Source organism: Pseudophryne corroboree, chromosome 3 (genome assembly GCF_028390025.1).
Source record: "Pseudophryne corroboree isolate aPseCor3 chromosome 3, aPseCor3.hap2, whole genome shotgun sequence".
NCBI lineage: Eukaryota > Metazoa > Chordata > Amphibia > Anura > Myobatrachidae > Pseudophryne > Pseudophryne corroboree.
In genome coordinates this window covers 348,095,501-348,119,951 of record NC_086446.1, presented here as the reverse complement: position 1 = coordinate 348,119,951, position 24,451 = coordinate 348,095,501, and the positions used below count along the sequence as shown (strand labels likewise).

Genomic DNA, 24,451 nt, shown 5'->3' with positions numbered 1-24,451 from the left:
GTGATCACATCCTTCCGGGACGTGATCGCGTATTGAAGGGTTGTGCACGTGCTCTGAATAAGGCCCTAGGTATTGAGCAGACAGCTAAACACTAAACAGCGATCTAAAGGAAGAGGAGAAAAAATAATAAGCTAGATGTTCCTAATTTAGCCTAATGCAAGTTACATGCCTCCTCTTCCCCCTTCGTTATTAATTGGGTGCAGGGATAATCACACAAGGAGGGGGAGGCACACAAATAAACTGGAGACCAAAATAGAGAGGAAAGAGACACAGGGTGTGATGGAGACAGACACAGGAGGGGAGAAAGTAGGTGCCAGAGACACAGGGAGATGGATACAGACACAGGGTGTGGGAAAGGAGGTGCCAGAGACACAGGCACAAATAAACATGTTGGAGAGGAAGGGGAGGGAAAAGAAGTAGGAGTCCGGGCAGACAAACTGGTCTCTGAACACTTACCTTCTCTTCTGCCACTGGCTGTTCCTAGTGCAGTAAAGTCCACAAGTTTCCACATCACTCGTTTCCATGGTGGGAGAGGCAGAGTCCGTAGCTGTGCTGCAGTGCTTGGAGCAGGCGGGGCCAGGAGAGGAGAGTGGCAAGTGTAGAGGCAGGGGCTGGTCAGGCACAACAATAGCTATGTTGTGGCTGCTCTGTAACTTAAAGACTAACTGGACGAGTGCACTTTGCCTTGTGACTGAATGGCGCGCATCCGGCATTTTGGAAAGCACAGACATCAGGGAGCCAAGAGCTCCTGGTCCTCCCACATTACGCCCTCGATTGCTAGGATATTGCTTGCCCTGCCTTCACGAGACTCGCATATACCACTCCCTCCCTGCCGGACCGAGCGGCTAGCTGCTCCGTAGGTCTGAGGTCATAAATAAAAATAAAAAAAGTACACAGATTTTTACCCAGCAGATTGGTCCCCTAGAATCTTAATGATTCTACTCCCTGGTCGCGGGTGACACCGCCGGGCAGCGCCCCACCTTGGCCGGCGCCCCTGGCGAGTGCCTTCCTGGCCAAGGGGTAGATACGCCCCTGTGTCCCACCCTACCTCTGTTGGATGGTAAGTTATGGTTGCGGGGCGGGGGGGGAAGGGCAACGTAGGGAATAATCCAGTCCCGGGATTGACCATTTTTCAATCCTGATACCCAGGATTGAAAAAAATGTCCCGGGATTGGCCTCCGTAATACATATGCCCATGATATCTGAGTTTCGTCTTGTCAGAAAAATTGTCTATCTAGGCCGGGTACACACTACAGCAACACAACAGCCAATCGTTGTGATAGCCAGGACGAATTCCCTTTATCCTGAACTAGCTGTGATTTGTCGTACACATATGAAGGACAGAACGACACATCGTCAGAAAAATACCATATCCCCCCCCCCAGTGCTGAGACCTCATTCTGCTTGTATGTTTTCCACTTTGCAGGAGAAAAGAACTGGTATGATGACTGGAGGTCATCAGCACATTGTTGGCTGCCTGGAAACTTTACAGAAAGCTTTGAAAGGTGATTACGGTATAGGTATATATATATATATATATATATATATATATAATACGTACAATAAGCTGTACTTCTGTTGCTGATAAGACTTTTGTGATGTATTTTTAGTGTCTTCCCTCTCTGCCATGACTGATCGCTTGGAGTCGATAGCAAGACAGAATGGGTGAGACAATTATCTGTATAGTTAAAGTACAGCTTACATATGTCCTTTTATATGTTTCAAATCTACAGTGGTTTTATGTAAGAGGTTATCTTTAAATACCAGTTACTGTTGCTGCAGAGAACAGTACATTAGACAGATAACTATTACTGACTAGTATCTCTTTCTTTTGGCTGTAGTCTTACATCACACTTAAGCCCTAATGGCACAGAGTGTTACATAAGTTCAGACCTCTTCTACTTAGAAGTTCATCTGGATCCAGAAGGCCAGTTGTGTGATGTGAAAGTTGCCCATCAGGGTGAAAGCCCTATGGTGAGTGGAAACCCATCTTGTATATCTGGAAATAGTAATTGTGTAATACAGTGTAACATGAAGTGTGGCTTCTGATGCTACTAATTTGATGGATACATCTTTTTTGTCCTGTGCTCGCATAAGTAAATGGCAGACAATTGTAGCCATTACGATGGCTCACATTAAACTCCTTTCATTAGCATCTAATAAACCTGACAATAGGATCACTAGCAATGCAATTTAGGCAACAAATGATTTCCTTGGTTTAGTGCACATTTGTACCTACTGTAATTGTAATGTTGGTAAACAAGCCATAGTTAACATTCCCTATAGATTGTAAGCTTGCAAGCAATATCCTGAATAGAAAAAGAAATGTATCTGCACACTTTACAGTCAATTAACTAATTAGATTATATCAACCAGTAGAACCCCATTGAAGTGTATCACTCTGGTAGTAGAGATGATAGTGTGGGGGTGCAGCCCATATGTAACTTAAATTTAATGCAAAACAAAAAGAGAAACCAAAAGTAGTTGCTTGGTTGGGCGCACTAATGAAATTTGTATTGATTTTAATTTCTTTAAAACTTAGCTTTTATTGCTTTACCTTCTAATATGCCCCCTTTATGTGGGGATTACACAGCAAAACATAGAGGTTAAAATCAGTACATACAAACTGTAACACTGTAGGGGTGCAAGGCGCCTTTTCCTGGGGAATATGGTAGCACGCAGCAGCTGAGGAACAACACAAGTCCAGTTTCTGGTACAACTGACCCCGGCCAGTTTTATTGAAACAGAAAATAAAACAAACCCCAAAATAAAAATACCTTGCCTGTCCGGCACTAACTAAACATAAGATATTCCTAACTGTCACTAAACAAAACACAGAGTTCTTCAGTACATACTGTATAGCTTACTTGCATCAGAAAGCGTGTCTCTCACACACAGATCCCTCAGCCTTCCCAGGCAGTCTGCCCATACTAATCAGGTTAGCAGCACTATAACACACTTACACAGCTGAAACCCTGATTAGCCCTCTGTGAGGCCAAAGACCCGAACTGGGCCCAATGTCTAGAACTCGCCTTATCTCTCTCTCAGAGCCTTTATCCAGCTTTTACAGCAAACTGAAAAGGTTCAGACAAAACAAAAAGCATTTTTCCTAGAAGTTAACATTTTCTAAAACATGTAAGACAAGAACCTGGGACAAATATACCTGCCCTCAAACACTATCCCAGTGTTCTTGTCACATATCCCCCTCCCCTGTTTCGACCTAGGGGCCGGAACACTTGTAGCCCCCAAACAGAAGATGCGAGACAATGCATCTGCGTTGGCCAATTGTGTTCCCGGTCTATGTTCGACAGTAAACTTAAAGTCCTGCAACGCTAGAAACCATCTAGTTACACGAGCATTCTTGCCTCTATTTACATACATCCATTTTAAAGGGGCATGGTCTGTCACTAGTCTGAATTGTCTACCCAAGAGGTAATATCTCAAGGTATCTAGTGCCCACTTAATGGCCAAAGCCTCCTTTTCCACAATGGCATACCTTTTTTCATGCTCATTGAGTTTCCTACTCAAATAAATGATAGGGTGTTCGTCCCCATCTCTGGTTTGGGACAGCACAGCACCTATCCCTACCTCTGAGGCATCTGTCTGTACCACAAATTCTTTTGAAAAATCTGGTGTTATCAACACCGGTTGTGAACACAAAGCCACTTTTAACGCTTGGAACGCCTTTTCTGCATCAGGGTTCCATTTCACCACATTTGACTGCTTCCCTTTGGTAAGGTCTGACAACGGCACCGCTGTGGTCGCAAAATTAGGAATAAACCGTCTATAGTACCCAGTAATTCCCAAAAAAGCCCTTACCTGTTTTTTATTCACTGGACGAGGCCAGTTTTGAATAGCATCAACTTTATTCAATTGGGGCCTAATCAGACCTCTGCCTATGGTGAAGCCCAAGTATTTGACCTCCTCCATTGCGAGGCAGCACTTCTTTGGGTTAGCAGTTAACCCTGCCTCTCTGATTGAGTCCAGTACTGCTTGTACTTTAACCAAATGGGACCCCCAGTCTGTACTGTGAATTACCACATCATCCAAATAGGCAGCTGCATATTTTCTATGGGGCCTCAAAATTTTATCCATCGCCCGTTGAAAGGTTGCTGGAGCCCCATGCAACCCAAAGGGTAACATCTTATACTGGTACAGCCCCTCCGGAACCGAAAAGGCTGTTTTTTCTTTGGCGCTATCAGATAAAGGTATTTGCCAGTAACCTTTGGTCAGGTCCAATGTGGTGAGAAACCTGGCTGTTCCCAGCCTTTCTACAAGCTCATCCACACGGGGCATGGGGTATGCGTCAAACTTGGACACCTCATTTAACTTACGAAAGTCATTACAGAAGCGTATGCTACCGTCGGGCTTCGGGATGAGCACTATGGGACTGGACCACTCACTGTTAGACTCCTCTATGACTCCAAGTTCTAACATGGTTTTAACTTCCTTAGAAATAGCTTCTCGCTGAGCTTCAGGAATCCTATATGGCTTTAAATGAACCCTGACCCCTGGTTCTGTGACAATGTCATGTTTTATTATGGTCGTTCGGCCAGGCAGCTCTGAAAATACCTCCCTATTTTGGATGAGAAATTCTTTAACCTGATTGTTCTGATCAGCTGATAATGTCTCTGACACCTTCACTGCGGGAAGCAACCGGGGTGAAGACACCGAAGGGCAAGGCTCCGCTGACAGAGACAACCTATCTTTCCAGGGTTTGATTAAGTTAACATGGTAAATCTGTTCGGGTTTTCTCTTTCCCGGCTGGTATACTTTGTAATTAACCTCATTCACTTTTTCCCTAATCTCAAATGGACCCTGCCATTTAGCTAGGAATTTGCTTTCCACAGTGGGTACCAAAACAAGAACTCTATCTCCAGGAGCAAATTCCCGTATCTTGGCACTCCGGTTATAGACCCTCTGTTGAGCACTTTGGGCCTGTTCCATGTGCTCTCTGACAACAGGTACCACGGCTGCAATCCTATCCTGCATTTGTGTTACATGCTCAATAACGCTTCTATAAGGAGTGGGCTGTCCTTCCCACGTCTCTTTGGCAATATCCAACAACCCTCTGGGGTGTCTACCATACAACAAATCAAACGGAGAAAACCCCGTAGAGGACTGAGGAACTTCTCTGATGGCCATTAACAAGTAGGGCAACAAACAATCCCAGTTTTTCCCATCTCTCTCAACAACCTTTTTTAACATACTTTTTAATGTTTTATTAAACCTTTCCACCAACCCGTCAGTTTGGGGATGGTAGATGGACGTCCTGAGGTGAGTGACCTTCAACAACTTGCACAATTCTTTCATGATCCTTGACATAAATGGAGTACCTTGGTCAGTCAAAATTTCTTTTGGTATTCCCACTCTACTAAATACCTGCACCAGCTCCTTAGCTATCGCCTTGGTTGTGATAGTGCGTAAAGGGACAGCCTCAGGATATCGAGTGGCATAGTCCATAATTACCAGGATATACTGATGGCCCCGAGCAGACTTTAACAAGGGCCCCACGAGATCCATGGCTATTCTGTCAAACGGGACCTCTATAATAGGCATGGGAACTAGTGGGCTCCTGAAATGGGGTCTAGGGGCATGATACTGGCATTCAGGACAGGAAGAACAATATTCAGACACTTCTTTATAAACCCCTGGCCAAAAGAACCTTTGTAAAACTCTTTCAGTGGTTTTTTCTGCCCCTAAATGTCCTGCGGTAACGTGACTATGAGCTAAATCTAGTACCGTTCTCCGATAAGGCTGGGGAACTACCAGCTGTTCTACCACATCCTCACCCCTTTTGACAATGTGGTACAAGAGCTCATTACAGATGGCCATGTGGGGATACGTAACCCTGTCACCTGGTACCACAGGTTCCCCATTAACAATCTTAACATTCTCTCTAGCCTTTATTAAGGTAGGATCCTTTAACTGTTCAGACGCAAACAGATCCTTCTTTACCTCCAGGTCAGGCACGCTTTCAGTTCTAACTACTATGTCTCTGTTCCCGGCAAGAGGGTCCTCACTGGACTCCCCATCTGTCACTTCCCCAGCCAAACTAGCAAAAGGCAAAGGGCCAGAAAGTTCCGAAGACCCACGTACATCCATAAAATCACCGGTATTATCAACTGGCTTTTTACTTCTCACATCTGTTGATAACCGTGATTCCCACAGTTTCCAAAAATGAGGAAAATCCCTCCCTATTATGGCCTCATGCACCAAGGTAGGGACCAGTCCCACTTTAACCATTGCTGACCCACAACAAGTTTCTATATTCACCTCAGCAGTGGCATAATGTTGGGTATCCCCATGTATGCAAGTTACCCCAATAGGTATTTGCTGGACCTTTAAGGGGTTCACTAACCCAGCTTTCACGAGGGTAACTAAACTTCCTGAATCTAGCAAGGCCTCTACCCGGTTACCCTCTAAGAACACATCACACATTTGTTTTTCCAGCTCAGGTGAAGGTACCACAGTACAGGCTAACCTAGCAAAGAAAGACATTCTGCGACATTCAAAGGCAGCATCACATTGCATGGGTTCTTGCATGACTGGGCAATTGGCAACAACATGACCTGGCATACCACATCTAAAACATTTAACCACACGATTATCAACCCGTTTGGGCAACATAGACCGTTCTAGCCCCATTGGCCTGTCTCCAGGGCCAGTGTTTACAGTCTCTCCAGCCTTGCGTTCTCTTAACCGCCCAGCAACGTTTTCCCACGGAACAGTCTTACCAGTCTTTACTGAAGGGCGCTGTCGAGGATCTATGGGTTGCTGGGTGGTCATCAGTAGTTCCTCTGCTGCCAAATACCGCTCTACCATGTCTACTAATTGGTCAGCAGTACCCGGGTTTCCATGGCTCACCCACTTGCGCAGGACCATGGGCAAAGATCTCAAGTAGCGGTCCATGACGACTCTTTCAACCATCTGGGGACCAGTTAATGTCTCTGGCTGTAGCCATTTTTTTGTTAGCTGAATAAGGTCGTGCATCTGAGAGCGCGGAGGCTTCTCCATGGCGTACACCCAACGGTGCACCCGTTGTGCTCGTACTGACAGCGTGACTCCCAGGCGGGTCAGGATCTCAGTCTTTAGTTTATCATAGTCCCGAGCCTCAGCAGGGCTTAAATCAAAGTACGCTTTTTGGGGCTCACCTGACAGAAAAGGTGCCAGCAGACTGGCCCACTGTGCTTTTGGCCAGTTCTCACGCTCTGCAGTCCTTTCAAACGTGGTCAAGTAGGCCTCCACATCGTCAGCCTCTGTCATTTTCTGCAAGAAGTGACTGGCCCGTATAGAACTAGAGCTGGTCGGAGCACTGACGGCCACATCTCCAATCCGGGCTGCAAGGCTCTGCACCACTTCTGTTAAGGCCTCTCTATCCTGACGCTGTTGCCGGTAAAGTTCGTCAATAGCCACCTGCTGCTGTCTCCTATTTTCCTCCATTGCCACCTGCTGCTGTCGGTTGGCCTCCTGCTGAGCCGCTGTAGCTTGCAGCAAGGCTTTAAGCAGATCCTCCATGTCGACAGATTTTTCAGGCGGCTTTGTAGCTGCTTTCACCCAAGACATATATCAAACCCTCAGGGGGTGAGTCTCAGTAACTTCACACTGGGCTGTATCTGCATAAACCACCGTTTTCTGCAGGCCTCACAAAGCTGCTGCTTTCACTTATGCGCAGAACGGGGTTGCTCGCATTCTCCACCAAGTTGTAACACTGTAGGGGTGCAAGGCGCCTTTTCCTGGGGAATATGGTAGCACGCAGCAGCTGAGGAACAACACAAGTCCAGTTTCTGGTACAACTGACCCCGGCCAGTTTTATTGAAACAGAAAATAAAACAAACCCCAAAATAAAAATACCTTGCCTGTCCGGCACTAACTAAACATAAGATATTCCTAACTGTCACTAAACAAAACACAGAGTTCTTCAGTACATACTGTATAGCTTACTTGCATCAGAAAGCGTGTCTCTCACACACAGATCCCTCAGCCTTCCCAGGCAGTCTGCCCATACTAATCAGGTTAGCAGCACTATAACACACTTACACAGCTGAAACCCTGATTAGCCCTCTGTGAGGCCAAAGACCCGAACTGGGCCCAATGTCTAGAACTCGCCTTATCTCTCTCTCAGAGCCTTTACCCAGCTTTTACAGCAAACTGAAAAGGTTCAGACAAAACAAAAAGCATTTTTCCTAGAAGTTAACATTTTCTAAAACATGTAAGACAAGAACCTGGGACAAATATACCTGCCCTCAAACACTATCCCAGTGTTCTTGTCACAAAACATATAAGTGAAAAGAAAAGATATAAGTGTGGATAGATTTAAAAAGCGGTACTTCCACTGTTACTCCGGCAGGTGTAGGAATGGAATTGTTTATGGAGCCCCTGAGAGTCTGAGATGTATTAATTAACAAATTCTCACAATGTGATATAGCCAATAATTATAATTCAAAGAATTTATTCCATTTATCGTATGTACCGGTTTTATAAGTTTGGAATATTTATTGTATTTGTGGGAGCCATATGTTAGCTAGTTCAGATGTGGAGACTCATTTGTCACAATAAACTGTTACTATAGATATGATGTGTTTTTTACTGTGTCTTCACTTTTGCTATATATCTTTAGCGTTCTTTACTTTGGTGTTTTGTACACATTCATCTCATATTCTATATCACTGATATTTCTTAGAAAGAGCAAGGGTAAATATCCCTAATATGAAAAATTATTAATCAAGCGGTAAGTCATACGATTGTCTTATAACCCTGCATTTATATAGGTGACAGACCAATCAGTCACACAGTTACCATTGTATTAAACACACTGATGTTCTCACTAAAATGTTGTGGCAGCCTGTATTTCCTGCAGGAATGATATTCGCTACATAAGTATTCTTTCTCAGACTGCACCTGTGATTGGATATATTGTATCAAAATGTACAAGCCAGTTCCCTTCCTTTACATGTCACTGACTTGTGTCACTAAGATACTGTAGCAACCTGTGTTTCTCTGACATCCTAAGTGGATGCTGGGACTCCGTAAGGACCATGGGGAATAGCGGCTCCGCAGGAGACTGGGCACAACTAAAGAAAGCTTTAGGACTACCTGGTGTGCACTGGCTCCTCCCACTATGACCCTCCTCCAGACCTCAGTTAGAATCTTGTGCCCGGCTGAGCTGGATGCACACTAGGGGCTCTCCTGAGCTCCTAGACAAGAAAGTATACTTTTAGGTTTTTTATTTTCAGTGAGATCTGCTGGCAACAGACTCACTGCTACGAGGGACTAAGGGGAGAAGAAGCGAACCTACCTGCTTGCAGCTAGCTTGGGCTTCTTAGGCTACTGGACACCATTCGCTCCAGAGGGATCGAACACAGGCCCAGCCTCGGTCGTCCGGTCCCGGAGCCGCGCCGCCGTCCCCCTTACAGAGCCAGAAGCAAGAAGATGGTCCTGGAAATCGGCGGCAGAAGACTTCGGTCTTCAACAAGGTAGCGCACAGCACTGCAGCTGTGCGCCATTGCTCCTCATGCACACCTCACACTCCGGTCACTGATGGGTGCAGGGCGCTGGGGGGGGCGCCCTGAGCAGCAATATTAAACACCTTGCTGGCATAAAACTCACATAATATAGTCTTAGAGGCTATATATGTGAAAAATACCCCTGCCAGATATCCATAAAAAAGCGGGAGAAGTCCGCCGAAAAAGGGGCGGGGCCATCTCCCTCAGCACACTGGCGCCATTTTTCCCTCACAGCTCCGCTGGAAGGATCGCTCCCAGGCTCTCCCCTGCAGTTTCAAGACTACAAAGGGTAAAAAAGAGAGGGGGGGCACTAAATTTAGGCGCAGTAGTATACATATAAGCAGCTATAAGGGAAAATCACTCAGTTATAGTGTTAATCCCTGTGTTATATAGCGCTCTGGTGTGTGCTGGCATACTCTCTGTCTCCCCAAAGGGCTTTGTGGGGTCCTGTCCTCAGTCAGAGCATTCCCTGTGTGTGTGCGGTGTGTCGGTACGGCTGTGTCGACATGTTTGATGAGGAGGCTTATGTGGAGGCGGAGCAGATGCCGATAAATGTGATGTCACCCCCTGCTGGGCCGACACCTGAGTGGATGGACTTGTGGAAGGAATTACGTGAAAGTGTCAACTCCTTACATAAAAGGTTTGACGACATAGCAGATGTGGGACAGCCGGCTTCTCAGCTCGTTGCTGCCCAACTGTCTCAAACGCCATCAGGGGCTCTAAAACGCCCGCTACCTCAGATGGCAGACACAGATGTCGACACGGATACTGAATCCAGTGTCGACGACGATGAGACTAATACCCCTTTTCCACCTACGTACCGTGTCCGATCCGGGATGTTTAACACGGCTACAACCCGTGTCAGCTCCCCCATTTCCACTACACTTCGACACGGGTTATTCCCGTGTCTGATCTGTTTCCACCTAACCCGGGTAAGCTCTGTAAAAGCCTATTGCTGTCATTACAAATGGACTTTTTACTGTCTCATCAAGATGATGTCATCAAAAGGACCAAAAGGTCCTCTCCCCGAATATTAAGCAGCTCTTTGATCTCTGTGTCTGACCAGGTATGGGTAGCCATGTTGCTGTGCTGGAGCTTCTGCTGCTGTATATTGTCTGTTTGTTTGGAAGCTGCTGCAATAAAAATATCTGTATGTACCCAGCGCGACTTCAGAGTGTTTTGTTTGCTGCCTCAATGCCTGCATGTGCCCAGCGTAGTGTTGTTTGCTGCTGCGGTGCCTGCATGTGCCCAGCGTGTCTCCCAGGGATGACATCATCTTCCAGTGCCCCAGAAGCACCAATCGGCGTCTCAGAGCGTTACTCGGGTCTGAAAACACGTGTAATGACCGTTTCCACTGCACCGCTATCCATGTCATTACCGTGTTCTACCCAGGTAAATAGCCGGGTTGGATTCCCGGGTCACTCAACCCGTGTTGACCCGTTTCCACCTACTAAAAATCCGTGTCGATGCGCGCCCCCGTGCAAAAACACGGGTAAAAACAGCTAGTGGAAAAGGGGTATAATGTAACTTCCAATAGGGCCACACGTTACATGATTGAGGCAATGAAAAATGTGTTGCACATTTCTGATGTTACCCCAGGTACCACAAAAAAGGGTATTATGTTTGGGGAGAAAAAACTACCAGTGGTTTTTCCCCCATCTGATGAATTAAATGAGTTGTGTGAAGAAGCGTGGGCTTCCCCCGATAAGAAACTGATAATTTCTAAAAAGTTACTAATGGCGTACCCTTTCCCGCCAGAGGATAGGTCACGCTGGGAAACATCCCCTAGGGTGGATAAAGCGCTCACACGCCTGTCAAAGAAGGTGGCACTACCGTCTCCGGATACGGCCGCCCTGAAGGAGCCTGCTGATAGGAAGCAGGAGGCTATCCTGAAGTCTGTATATACACACTCAGGTATTATTTTAAGACCGGCTATTGCTTCAGCATGGATGTGCAGTGCTGCAGCTGCGTGGTCAGATTCCCTGTCGGAAAATATTGATACCCTTGACAGGGACACTGTATTGCTAACCATAGAGCATATAAAAGAAGCAGTCTTATACATGAGAGATGCACAGAGGGATATTTGCCGGCTGGCATTTAAAATAAGTGCAATGTCCATTTCTGCCAGGAGAGGGTTATGGACTCGGCAGTGGACAGGGGATGCAGATTCTAAAAGGCATATTGAAGTTTTGCCTTATAAAGATGAGGAGTTGTTTGGGGATGGTCTCTCGGACCTCGTTTCCACAGCGACAGCTGGGAAGTCAGCTTTTCTACCTCATGTTCCCTCACAGCCAAAGAAAGCACCGTATTATCAGGTACAGTCCTTTCGGTCCCAGAAAGGCAAGCGGGTTAAAGGCGCGTCCTTTCTGCGCAGAGGTAGAGGGAAAAAGCTGCAGCATACAGCCAGTTCCCAGGAACAAAAGTCCTCCCCTGTTTTCTCTAAGTCCACCGCATGACGCTGGGGCTCCACAGGCGGAGCCAGGTACGGTGGGGGCCCGTCTTAAGAACTTCAGCAATCAGTGGGCTCGCTCACGGGTAGATCCCTGGATTCTTCAAGTGGTATCTCAGGGGTACAAGCTGGAATTCGGGACGTCTCCCCCTCGCCGTTTCCTCAAATCTGCCTTGCCAACAACTCCCTCAGACAGGGAGGCTGTGCTAGAGGCAATTCACAAGCTGTATTCCCAGCAGCTGATAGTCAAGGTGCCCCTCCTTCAACAAGGACGGGGTTACTATTCCACAATGTTTGTGGTACCGAAACCGGAAGGTTCGGTGAGACCCATTTTAAATTTGAAATCCTTGAACACTTATATAAAAAAATTCAAGTTCAAGATGGAATCGCTCAGGGCGGTTATTTGAAGCCTGGACGAGGGGGATTACATGGTATCACTGGACATCAAGGATGCTTACCTGCATGTCCCCATTTACCATCCTCACCAGGAGTACCTCAGATTTGTGGTACAGGATTGTCATTACCAATTCCAGACGTTGCCGTTTGGTCTGTCCACGGCACCGAGGGTATTTACCAAGGTAATGGCTGAAATGATGATACTCCTTCGAAAAAAGGGAGTTTTAATTATCCCGTACTTGGACGATCTCCTGATAAAGGCGAGGTCCAGGGAGCAGTTGTTGGTCGGGGTAGCACTATCTCGGGAGGTGCTACAACAGCATGGTTGGATTCTAAATATTCCAAAGTCACAGCTGGTCCCTACGACACGTCTACTGTTCCTGGGGATGGTTCTGGACACAGAACAGAAAAAAGTGTTTCTCCCGGAGGAGAAAGCCAAGAAGCTGTCATCTCCAGTCAGAGGCCTCCTGAAACCAAAACAGGCGTCGGTGCATCACTGCACGCGAGTCCTGGGAAAAATAGTAGCTTCCTACGAAGCAATTCCATTCGGCAGGTTCCATGCAAGGACCTTTCACAGTGGGACCTGTTAAACAAGTGGTCCGGATCGCATCTTCAGATGCATCGGCTGATAACCCTGTCTCCAAGGACCAGGGTGTCTCTGCTGTGGTGGCTGCAGAGTGCTCATCTTCAAGAGGGCCGCAGATTCGGCATACAGGACTGGGTCCTGGTGACCACGGATGCCAGCCTTCGAGGCTGGGGGGCAGTCACACAGGGAAGAAACTTCCAGGGACTATGGTCAAGTCAGGAGACTTCCCTACACATAAATATTCTGGCACTGAGGGCCATTTACAATGCCCTAAGTCAGGCAAGACCCCTGCTTCAAAACCAGCAGGTACTGATTCAGTCAGACAACATCACGGAAGTCGCCCATGTAAACCGACAGGGCGGCACAAGAAGCAGGATGGCAATGGCAGAAGCCACAAGGATTCTCCGATGGGCGGAAAATCACGTGTTAGCACTGTCAGCAGTGTTCATTCTGGGAGTGGACAACTTGGAAGCAGACTTCCTCAGCAGGCACGACCTCCACCCGGGAGAGTGGGGACTTCATCCAGAAGTCTTCCAGCTGATTGTAAACCGTTGGGAACGGCCACAGGTGGACATGATGGCGTCCCGCCTAAACAAAAAGCTAGAAAGATATTGCGCCAGGTCGAGAGACCCTCAGGCAAAAGCTGTGGATGCTCTAGTGACACCGTGGGTGTACCAGTCGGTTTATGTGTTCCCTCCTCTTCCTCTCATACCCAAGGTACTGAGGATAATAAGAAAAAGAGGAGTAAGAACTATACTCATTGTTCCGGATTGGCAAAGAAGAGCTTGGTACCCGGAACTTCAAGAACTGATCTCAGAGGACCCATGGCCTCTGCCGCTCAGACAGGACCTGCTGCAGCAGGGGCCCTGTCTGTTCCAAGACTTACCGCGGCTGCGTTTGACGGCATGGCGGTTGAACGCCGGATCCTGAAGGAAAAGGGCATTCCGGAGGAAGTCATCCCTACGCTGATTAAAGCTAGGAAAGAAGTGACCGCAAACCATTATCACCGCATATGGCGAAAATATGTTGCGTGGTGTGAGGCCAGGAAGGCCCCAACGGAGGAATTTCAGCTGGGCCGTTTTCTGCACTTCCTACAGTCAGGGGTGACTATGGGACTAAAATTGGGTTCCATTAAGGTCCAGATTTCGGCTCTGTCGATTTTCTTCCTGTTAGGTTCCTGGTGCTCAGAACAAGGGAGATGTTATGAAGTGAGTCCAGAGCACCAGGACGTAATGCTGGGAAAGGGGGAATGGAAAGGGAATAGCCCCTGTCGCCCTATCTCCGTTGTCTCGCCCGTGCTGTCAGTACACTCTTGCGAGACTATGGTTGCTTGAGCCCATGGCAGCCGCGTTTGAAGGGCGGATTACGTCTGCCCAACTTCGATGCCCCCTCAGGTCTTAATGAGAGACAAAGAGTGTACCGAGACAGGGTGATAACAAGGGGCCCTCTAACTGAAACAACCAAAGCCAGGGGCTACTAACTAGCCTATAACTAAATGTATGTGCGGCTTGCCGCCAAAGGAAAAGAACAACAAAGGAAATGCTGACCACACGCCGACACAATACTCTTGTGTCCCGGCGGTGACAGCATAAGCAGAACCCTCTGCAAAACACCAGTGACAAAAATAATAACGGAAAACAGCGGCCTAGGCCGACGGACGCGGCAGAGCCGCTACTCACGGAACCGGTACGAATACTGGCAAACGGACAGGAACTCCCAATTCTGCTGACACAGACTCTCAGAACTGGAGGACAGGCAGAATCCCAAACGACAGACCGGTGGACACCAAGAAGCCAGAAACTTGACCAGGCAAAGGCACTGGACCTCAGGACAGGAACGCCTCACGGCAGGACACGGGATCAGACACAGGAATCGACACAGGAAGCAGCTCGACTGACACTGCTACACAGGAGCTCAGGAACTAGCAGGAACCAAGCTCAGAACTCAAGCAGACTGGAAACCTAGAAATATCACCAGCGTCTGTGAATTGCACTGAGCCAGCATATAACAGAGAGGCCTAATTAATAATATCATGCAGCTGCCCTGTTGCATGACTCCAAACTGACAAGATGCAATTAGCAGCCAGGTGAGGCTGAACACATGGGAACAAGCTGCAATTACACAGACTAACCAGCGGCAGCAACCAAGAGTATTCTTAAACAGAGCAACGGGAAATCCTGGCCTGCAAGACAACTTATAAACATAAAATAGGAATGAACCACTACCTGTGGTTCATAACAGTATCCCCTCCTTAAGGGTGAGCTCCGAGCACCCCATGACACCCACGGGGAACATAAACAGAAGAATAACCTAAAATACCTAACCGACATGCAAAACAGGAATGAGCCACAGCCGTGGCTCATAACACTTCCAGAAAGAACTGGCTTCACTGCCTGAAGTTCAGACATTTGTTAAGGGAGTGCTGCATATTCAGCCCCCTTTTGTGCCTCCAGTGGCACCTTGGGATCTCAACGTGGTGTTGGATTTCCTAAAGTCGCATTGGTTTGAGCCACTTAAAACCGTGGATTTGAAATATCTCACGTGGAAAGTGGTCATGCAGTTGGCCTTGGCTTCGGCCAGGCGTGTGTCAGAATTGGCGGCTTTGTCATGTAAAAGCCCTTATCTGATTTTCCATATGGATAGGGCAGAATTGAGGACTTGTCCCCAGTTTCTCCCTAAGGTGGTATCAGCTTTTTATTTGAACCAACCTATTGTAGTGCCTGCGGCTACTAAAGACTTGAGGATTCCAAGTTGTTGGACGTAGTCAGGGCCCTGAAAATGTATGTTTCCAGGACAGCTAGTGTCAGGAAAACTGACTCGCTATTTATCCTGTATGCACCCAACAAGCTGGGTGCTCCTGCTTCAAAGCAGTCTATTGCTCGCTGGATCTGTAGTACGATTCAGCTTGCACATTCTGCGGCTGGACTGACGCATCCTAGATCAGTGAAAGCCCATTCCACGAGGAAGGTGGGCTCTTCTTGGGCGGCTACCCGAGGGGTCTCTGCTTTACAACTTTGCGAGCAGCTACTTGGTCGGGGTCAAACACATTTGCAAAATTCTACAAGTTTGATACCCTGGCTGAGGACGACCTAGAGTTTGCTCATTCGGTGCTGCAGAGTCATCCGCACTCTCCCGCCCATTTGGGAGCTTTGGTATAATCCCCATGGTCCTTACGGAGTCCCAGCATCCACTTAGGACGTCAGAGAAAATAAGATTTTACTCACCGGTAAATCTATTTCTCGTAGTCCGTAGTGGATGCTGGGCGCCCATCCCAAGTGCGGATTGTCTGCAATACTTGTATATAGTTATTGTTTAACTAAAGGGTTATTGTTGAGCCATCTGTTGAGAGGCTCAGTTATATTTCATACTGTTAACTGGGTATAGTATCACGAGTTATACGGTGTGATTGGTGTGGCTGGTATGAGTCTTACCCGGGATTCAAAATCCTTCCTTATTGTGTCAGCTCTTCCGGGCACAGTATCCTAACTGAGGTCTGGAGGAGGGTCATAGTGGGAGGAGCCAGTGCACACCAGGTAGTCCTAAAGCTTTCTTTAGTTGTGCCCAGTCTCCTGCGGAGCCGCTATTCCCCATGGTCCTTACGGAGTCCCAGCATCCACTACGGACTACGAGAAATAGATTTACCGGTGAGTAAAATCTTATTTTTACTATCTTGTAACACAGGATTGGTATTTTGCTACTTTGTTAATCTATCTTAGGCTGTAACTATGCTTCAGATAAAATATATCAGGGTATACTAACCAGTTCCCTTCCTTTACATATCACTAACTAATATTTAAGGGCTGGTAGATATGCACTTGGTTACTGGTAAAAGAGTGGCCAGATCACAACATTCACATATAAGTGCTATTGGCCAAATTAGCCTGGTAGTACTACTATGGCATTATAGTTCTATTGACAGATTGCGTTCTGAGTCTAACACATTGACTGGTAACCATCCGGTAACCACACAATACTGTTGCTAATGACAACGGCACATACTGGTCAGTTAATCACAATGCTCTCTGGGTGGATTGCATACAGTCTCCTTGCTCCCTAACGACCAACACTGACACTTGAACTTAATTCTAGTAATCTCATTTTAGGAGGGTGTCAGTGGAGGTCTAATATAACTATCTTTCTTAAATAGAATCTACACCATTTGCTAAAATTAGGAGTGTGGTAAGCCGCCAAAACGCTGACGTGCACGTTTCGCTGTATAGCTTTAACGAGCCTCGTTAAAGCTATACAGCGAAACGTGCACGTCAGCGTTTTGGCGGCCTACCACACTCCTAATTTTAGCAAATGGTGTAGATTCTATTTAAGAAAGATAGTTATATTAGACCTCCACTGACACCCTCGTAAAATGAGATTACTAGAATTAAGTTCAAGTGTCAGTGTTGGTCGTTAGGGAGCAAGGAGACTGTATGCAATCCACCCAGAGAGCATTGTGATTAACTGACCAGTATGTGCCGTTGTCATTAGCAACAGTATTGTGTGGTTACCGGATGGTTACCAGTCAATGTGTTAGACTCAGAACGCAATCTGTCAATAGAATTATAATGCCATAGCAGTACTACCAGGCTAATTTGGCCAATAGCACTTATATGTGAATGTTGTGATCTGGCCACTCTTTTACCAGTAACCAAGTGCATATCTACCAGCCCTTAAATATTAGTTAGTGATATGTAAAGGAAGGGAACTGGTTAGTATACCCTGATATATTTTATCTGAAGCATAGTTACAGCCTAAAATAGATTAACAAAGTAGCAAAATACCAATCCTGTGTTACAAGATAGTAAACACAGGTTGCTACAGTATCTTAGTGACACAAGTCAGTGACCTGTAAAGGAAGGGAACTGGCTTGTACATTTTGATACAATATATCCAATCACAGGTGCAGTCTGAGAAAGAATACTTATGTAGCGAATATCATTCCTGCAGGAAATACAGGCTGCCACAACATTTTAGTGTGAACATCAGTGTGTTTAATACAATGGTAACTGTGTGACTGATTGGTCTGTCACCTATATAAATGCAGGGTTATAAGACAATCGTATGACTTACCGCTTGATTAATAATTTTTCATATTAGGGATATTTACCCCTGCTCTTTCTAATAAATATCAGTGATATAGAATATGAGATGAATGTGTACAAAACACCAAAGTAAAGAACGCTAAAGATATATAGCAAAAGTGAACACACAGTAAAAAACACATCATATCTATAGTAACAGTTTATTGTGACAAATGAGTCTCCACATCTGAACTAGCTAACATATGGCTCCCACAAATACAATAAATATTCCAAACTTATAAAACCGGTACATACGATATATGGAATAAATTCTTTGAATTATAATTATTGGCTATATCACATTGTGAGAATTTGTTAATTAATACATCTCAGACTCTCAGGGGCTCCATAAACAATTCCATTCCTACACCTGCCGGAGTAACAGTGGAAGTACCGCTTTTTAAATCTATCCACACTTATATCTTTTCTTTTCACTTATATGTTTGTATGTACTGATTTTAACCTATGTTTTGCTGTGTAATCCCCACATAAAGGGGGCATATTAGAAGGTAAAGCAATAAAAGCTAAGTTTTAAAGAAATTAAAATCAATACAAATTTCATTAGTGCGCCCAACCAAGCAACTACTTTTGGTTTCTCTTTTTGTTAAGCAATATCCTCCTACCTCTTTATTACTCAGTCTTACTACGTTTTTTTCTGCTTAGTTACAAAGCGCAATGGAATATGTTGGCGCTATAAGTGTTAATACATTTAGGGGCAGACGTATTAAGCCTGGAGAAGTGATAAAGTGGAAGGTGATAATGCACCAGCCAATCAGCTCTTAACTGTGAAGTTACAAGCTGGGTTTGAAAAATGCCAGTTAGGAGCTGATTGGCTGGTGCATTATCCCCTTCCACTTTATCACTTCTGCAGGCTTAATACATCTGCCCCTTAGTTAGAAATTGAATACTCCAGCCTAACAAGGTTATAGTGATTTATCTTTTTTTTTTCTCTCTCTACAGAGCAGTCCGGAACTTGTACATCAATTAAGGTTTGTTATACTGATAAATAGGTCTAGTAATGCATGGCTTCTTTGTGTTAGATGAAGTTTTCAGCCTTCTAAAATGGTACTTGTTGGCTACATTTAAGATGTGCATCCATTTTGTGTACGTCATTTTTCAGTCATCACTTGCTCTTAGTCAATTAATAGTCTTAATATTGGTTAACTCCACAATGGCTATCTCCATTGTGTTTACATGGAAGGTACACTTTAATCACTGAAGGGAAAGTAAAACCTCCAGGGTTAATGAAGCAAAGCTTGTTATTGGTGTATTTCATAAAGTGGTAAATAAGAAAAATAAAATGGCAGATACTGTATTATACAGAGTGATAAGCCAAAGTGCCTAATAGATGACCTTAACTGTATATATGACATAGATAGACAAACAGATGACATTCCACCAGGTAACATTGACGTCACACAGATAGACAGTACCATTAATTTACTCCTAACATTAAACCGTTTTTCTCCAGTTATTTAAGCTTAATAACCTACTTAGGGGGAGATTCAATTAGCACCATGGTTATCCGGGAAGGAAGACTTGATGGTCTTTTGCTCACATCCCACAGAGCAAAAACGAGCAGTCACTTGCTGAATCTCCCCCATACTATAGTTCTATAAGGGAGATATGAAAATATTTTTAAGATTTCTTCTTAACTAGAGGGGGTAGACCTATTGTAAACTGCATCTATTATTAACTCATGTTTATTCTAGCACCCTGCACCTAATCATTGAGGAGAGCATATTTTTATATTGAAGGGCAAAATTTTATACTTGATGTATGTCTATAGTAGTTGTAACGATACATCACGACTAAAATTCTGCCTTTGAAAATTAAAACATGCCCTCCTCACTGATTGGGTACAGGGTGCTAGAATGAACACTAACCATTAAAGAAGCTACTGTTGGGTCCAGGCTTCCTTAATCTATTAGTGCAGGCCTGCAGAGGAAGCCTAATTTCTCTAACGTCCTAGTGGATGCTGGGGACTCCGTTAGGACCATGGGGAATAGACGGGCTCCGCAGGAGACAGGGCACTTTAAGAAAGAATTTGGATACTGGTGTGCTCTGGCTCCTCCCTCTATGTCCCTCCTCCAGACCTCAGTTTGAATCTGTGCCCGGACGAGCTGGGTGCAACAAAGTGAGCTCTCCTGAGCTTGCTAAAAAGAAAGTATTTTGTTAGTTTTTTTTATTTTCAGAGAGATCTGCTGGCAACAGACTCTCTGCTACGTGGGACTGAGGGGAGAGAAGCAGCCCTACTCTCTGAAGCTAGGTCCTGCTTCTTAGGCTACTGGACACCATTAGCTCCAGAGGGATCGTACACAGGATCGCACCCTTGGTCGTCCGATCCCGGAGCCGCGCCGCCGTCCCCCTCGCAGAGCCGGAAGACAGAAGCCGGTGACAGAAGCAAGAAGACTTCGAAATCGGCGGCAGAAGACTCCAGTCTTCATATGAGGTAGCGCACAGCACTGCAGCTGTGCGCCATTGCTCCCACACTAAACCCACATACTCCGGTCACTGTAGGGTGCAGGGCGCAGGGGGGGGGGGGGGGCGGCGCCCTGGGCAGCAATTAGAGACCTCTTGGCAAAAGTGGGCATATATACAGTTGGGCACTGTATATATGCATGGGCCCCCGCCATATTTTTACACAAAAACGCGGGACAGAAGCCCGCCGCTGAGGGGGCGGGGCTTCTTCCTCAGCACTCACCAGCGCCATGTTTTTTCTCCACAGCACCGCTGAGAGGAAGCTCCCCAGTCTCTCCCCTGCAGTTACACGGTAGAAGAGCGTAAAAAGAGAGGGGGGGCACATAATTAGGCGCAAAAATCAATATAAACAGCAGCTACTGGGTTAACATTAAGTTACTGTGTTATTCCTGGGTTAATAGCGCTGGGGTGTGTGCTGGCATACTCTCTCTCTGTCTCTCCAAAGGGCCTTATGGGGGAATTGTCTTCAGATGAGCATTCCCTGAGTGTGTGGTGTGTCGGTACGTGTGTGTCGACATGTCTGAGGTAAAAGGCTCCCCTAAGGAGGAGATGGAGCAAATATGTGTGTGTGAGGGTGTCTCCGTCGACAACGCCGACACCTGTTTGGATATGTGTAATTAAGTGCTAAGGTGAATTTATTGCACAAAAGATTAGAGAACAGACAGGAAATCTACCTATGTCTGTCCCTATGTCGCAGAGACCTTCAGAGTCTCTCAATGATCACTATCCAAAATAATAAACACTGATATCGACACGGAGGTTGACTCCAGTGTCGACTACGATAATGCAAAGTTACAGCCAAAATGGCAGAAAAGTATTCAATATGATTATTGTAATAAAAGATGATTTGCATATCACTGATGACTCATCTGTCCCTGACACGAGGGTAAACATGTTTAAGGGGAAGAAAGCTGAGGTAAATTTCCCTCCTCTCATGATGAAAAAGAGCGGGAATCTCCAGACAAGAAACTGCAGTTTCCCACAAAGAATTCTCAGGCAGTATCCTTTCCCCACTAGGGCCAGGATAGGATGGGAATCTTCCCCTAGGGTGTCACATTTGCCCAGAAGGTAGCCCTGACGTAACTGCTATTCTCAGGGATCCTGCAGATAGCGTGCACATTCTGGTACACTACTCAGACCGGCGATTGTGTCGGCATGGGTTTATAGCGCTATGGCAGCGTGGACAGGTACCTTATCAGCAGAGATTGAGACCCTAGTATGTGGATATATATATATATATATATATATATATATATATATATGGCGAGGGTTCCACAAAAGTGGACGGGGCACTCACAGTTAAATAACACATACAATTGAATTGCATAAAACATTCATAGTTTAATCTTTAGATGTTCAATTGCACCAATTCGCTCTAGATCGACGTTTCGACCCCATAACTGGGTCTTTTTCAAGATAAGCAGGATCGGTGAACATTCAAATGGTTTCTAAAGATGTATACATAAATAGCATCAGTGGAGATCTAGGAAAAAGAACATAAGACCACACTTAATGCCTCCCAGGCCCCATTGTTGCGCATTAACCGTACATTAAGTAGCGCACAGCACACTTAGCAGTGCATTCATCACGTAAACCTTAAGCCCAGTGAATAACAACATGCTGCGGTGACCACCAACGTGAGTCCAATAGACAAAGGGAAGCTTACATATCTCAATACCTCAGGGTTATGCGTATTAACTCTGAGACTGAGGCAATGGACATACAAATCTCCGAGATGACGGCCAGATTTATTGAACGTGGCTATAAACGCAGGATCCTTAAGGGATGCTTGAGGAAAGCCACTAGGATATTTAAAGGAGAGGTCAGGGCTAGAAGAGCCAATACTGGCAGGATGACATTCTCTACCACATTTAATGGGATGTCTGGCTATATTCGGAAATCAATCAACAAGCACTGGCCTATTGTGACCTCGGACACTACACTACCATTTACAAATATGCCGACACCGATGATGGCATATGGTAGGGGACCGAATTTAAAACAGCTTCTGATGCGTCCCACGGTGTTCCCAGAAGAGACTCCCGATAAGACCTCTATTATGAAACAAAAACCTGGATGTTTCTCCTGCGGGGGTTGTGTGACCTGTAGGTCTATGGTAACGGGTCCCAGTGTGATACACCCCCAGACAGGGAAGAAAATACGAATCACATACCACTTACACTGTCGTTTAGACTATGTTATCTATATACTTATCTGTCCCTGTGGTTTGTATTATGTGAGGCTTACCACTAGGCCTTTTAGAGATCGAATGGCCAATCACCGCACCTCTATACGTGCAGCTTTTGAAACCGGAAGTACTGATAAACCAGTAGCCCGACACTTTTTTGAAAATAAACATCAGGTGTCTAGCATGAGATGCAAACTAATAGATTGGGTCCCACCCATACAAGGTGGGGGTGACAGAACTCTCGCACTTAAGCGGCGCGAGAGTTATTGGATTTATACCCTGGACACGGTTGCCCCTAAGGGAATGAATGAATATAACCCATTGAACCTTTTCATCAAACGGTAAATGGCCCCATATTGGGGTCATTTCTGGCTGATATGTCCCTGAAGCTGTGCATAACCAGAGTTTACAGTTGATATCTCCTTGATGACTTATTGATATATTGGTTTGTAAAATATGCCCCTCTGTCTTTATACTTACTGGTTGAAGGTGTTTCTGTTATCAGGGGGACCTTCGGTCAAATGATATGGTCTAGCCAGGAGACTTGTTGTCTCCTGGACTGGACTGTGAAGTCAGGCCCATGATCTTATCTCCAACATTATACCTACATTGTTAAAAGCGAGTATATTACATTTATGTATTATTCCATTAATCTGGTATAACGTTTTATTTTATTTAGGGTATACATTATCCTAGAGTCATACCTCCGCGAATACGTACTTGTTTGTAACATATTATTGTTTTGGGGTTGTTTTGTCCCATATGGATTTTTTGTGTTTTGTTAATATGATCACCAGACATAACTTTGGGGGTATGGAGGGTAATTTTCTATATGTTTATCTGTACTATTTTTTTATATATATTTTTCTGTTTAAATAATGCATATATGTGATGTATGTTCAGACAACCATATATTTGAACTGTATGATTATATGTAATTATTATAATGTTGGAAACGTAGACAGGTGGACCTGACCAATGTGGATGCTGCACTACTGTAAGCCCCCAGGTTCCATTGTTGCATGATGTTTTGCATATCCCATTAGATATACACATGTATATGTATGTTATCTATTTACTGGTTATTTATTCATCAATGTTGGAATTGATTGTTAGCCCAGTGGATATAATGCTATGGACCAGTACCAACGAAGTTTGGCAGTTTCACGTTGATGATACAGTGAGGGACCGAGGCGAGTGACCATTTCTGGCAGTGGTGCGTCTCACCACTACCCGGTGGAACGCACACTTCCGACATGTGGAACGCGTGACGCGTTGCGGATAGTGTCATCTGATGCGCTTCCGGTCCGGGGGATGCAGTGGGTATCCCGGACTGTGGTGGGTAGCGTGCGACATCAGGCCCGTTGGAACGCATGCTTCCGGTAGGTGGAATGCATGACGTATTGCGGATAGTGTCATCGGATGCGCTTCTGGTCCGTGAGACGCAGTGAAACGTCCCGGACCATGGTGTGCAGTGGCTGCAGTGTTGGATATTGGGCCCGTGAGTGTTGTCGCTCGCAGGTGGGGAGTTTATGTACTTGTGATGTTTATTCCGTTGATTGTAACGACGCGGTAACTTTGTGATGAAACATTGGAGCGGAAGTGACGTTGTGTTCACTTCCGGTCATCCAGGGTTATATTCCCCGGCGTTTAGACAGCGTGTGTAGAACCAGGAGCCATGTGACTGTGTGAACATAGTTGTGTAAGTACTTAACACTTATTGGTTCATTAATTTAGCCTGTAAGGTTATATTGCTGGCGATTGATGTTT

General features: G+C 45.6%; 1 protein-coding gene across 1 annotated transcript in view; it reads left to right on the top strand.

Annotated features, from left to right (window-relative positions):
- Positions 1 to 24,451, top strand: part of MED1 (mediator complex subunit 1) — a 193,375-nt gene that overhangs the window by 105,105 nt on the left and 63,819 nt on the right. The window contains exons 4-7 of the mRNA XM_063959724.1: positions 1,427 to 1,505; positions 1,611 to 1,665; positions 1,842 to 1,974; positions 18,973 to 19,001. Of these exons, the coding sequence (XP_063815794.1) occupies positions 1,427 to 1,505; positions 1,611 to 1,665; positions 1,842 to 1,974; positions 18,973 to 19,001 (296 nt within the window). The remainder of the gene's footprint in view (positions 1 to 1,426; positions 1,506 to 1,610; positions 1,666 to 1,841; positions 1,975 to 18,972; positions 19,002 to 24,451) is intronic.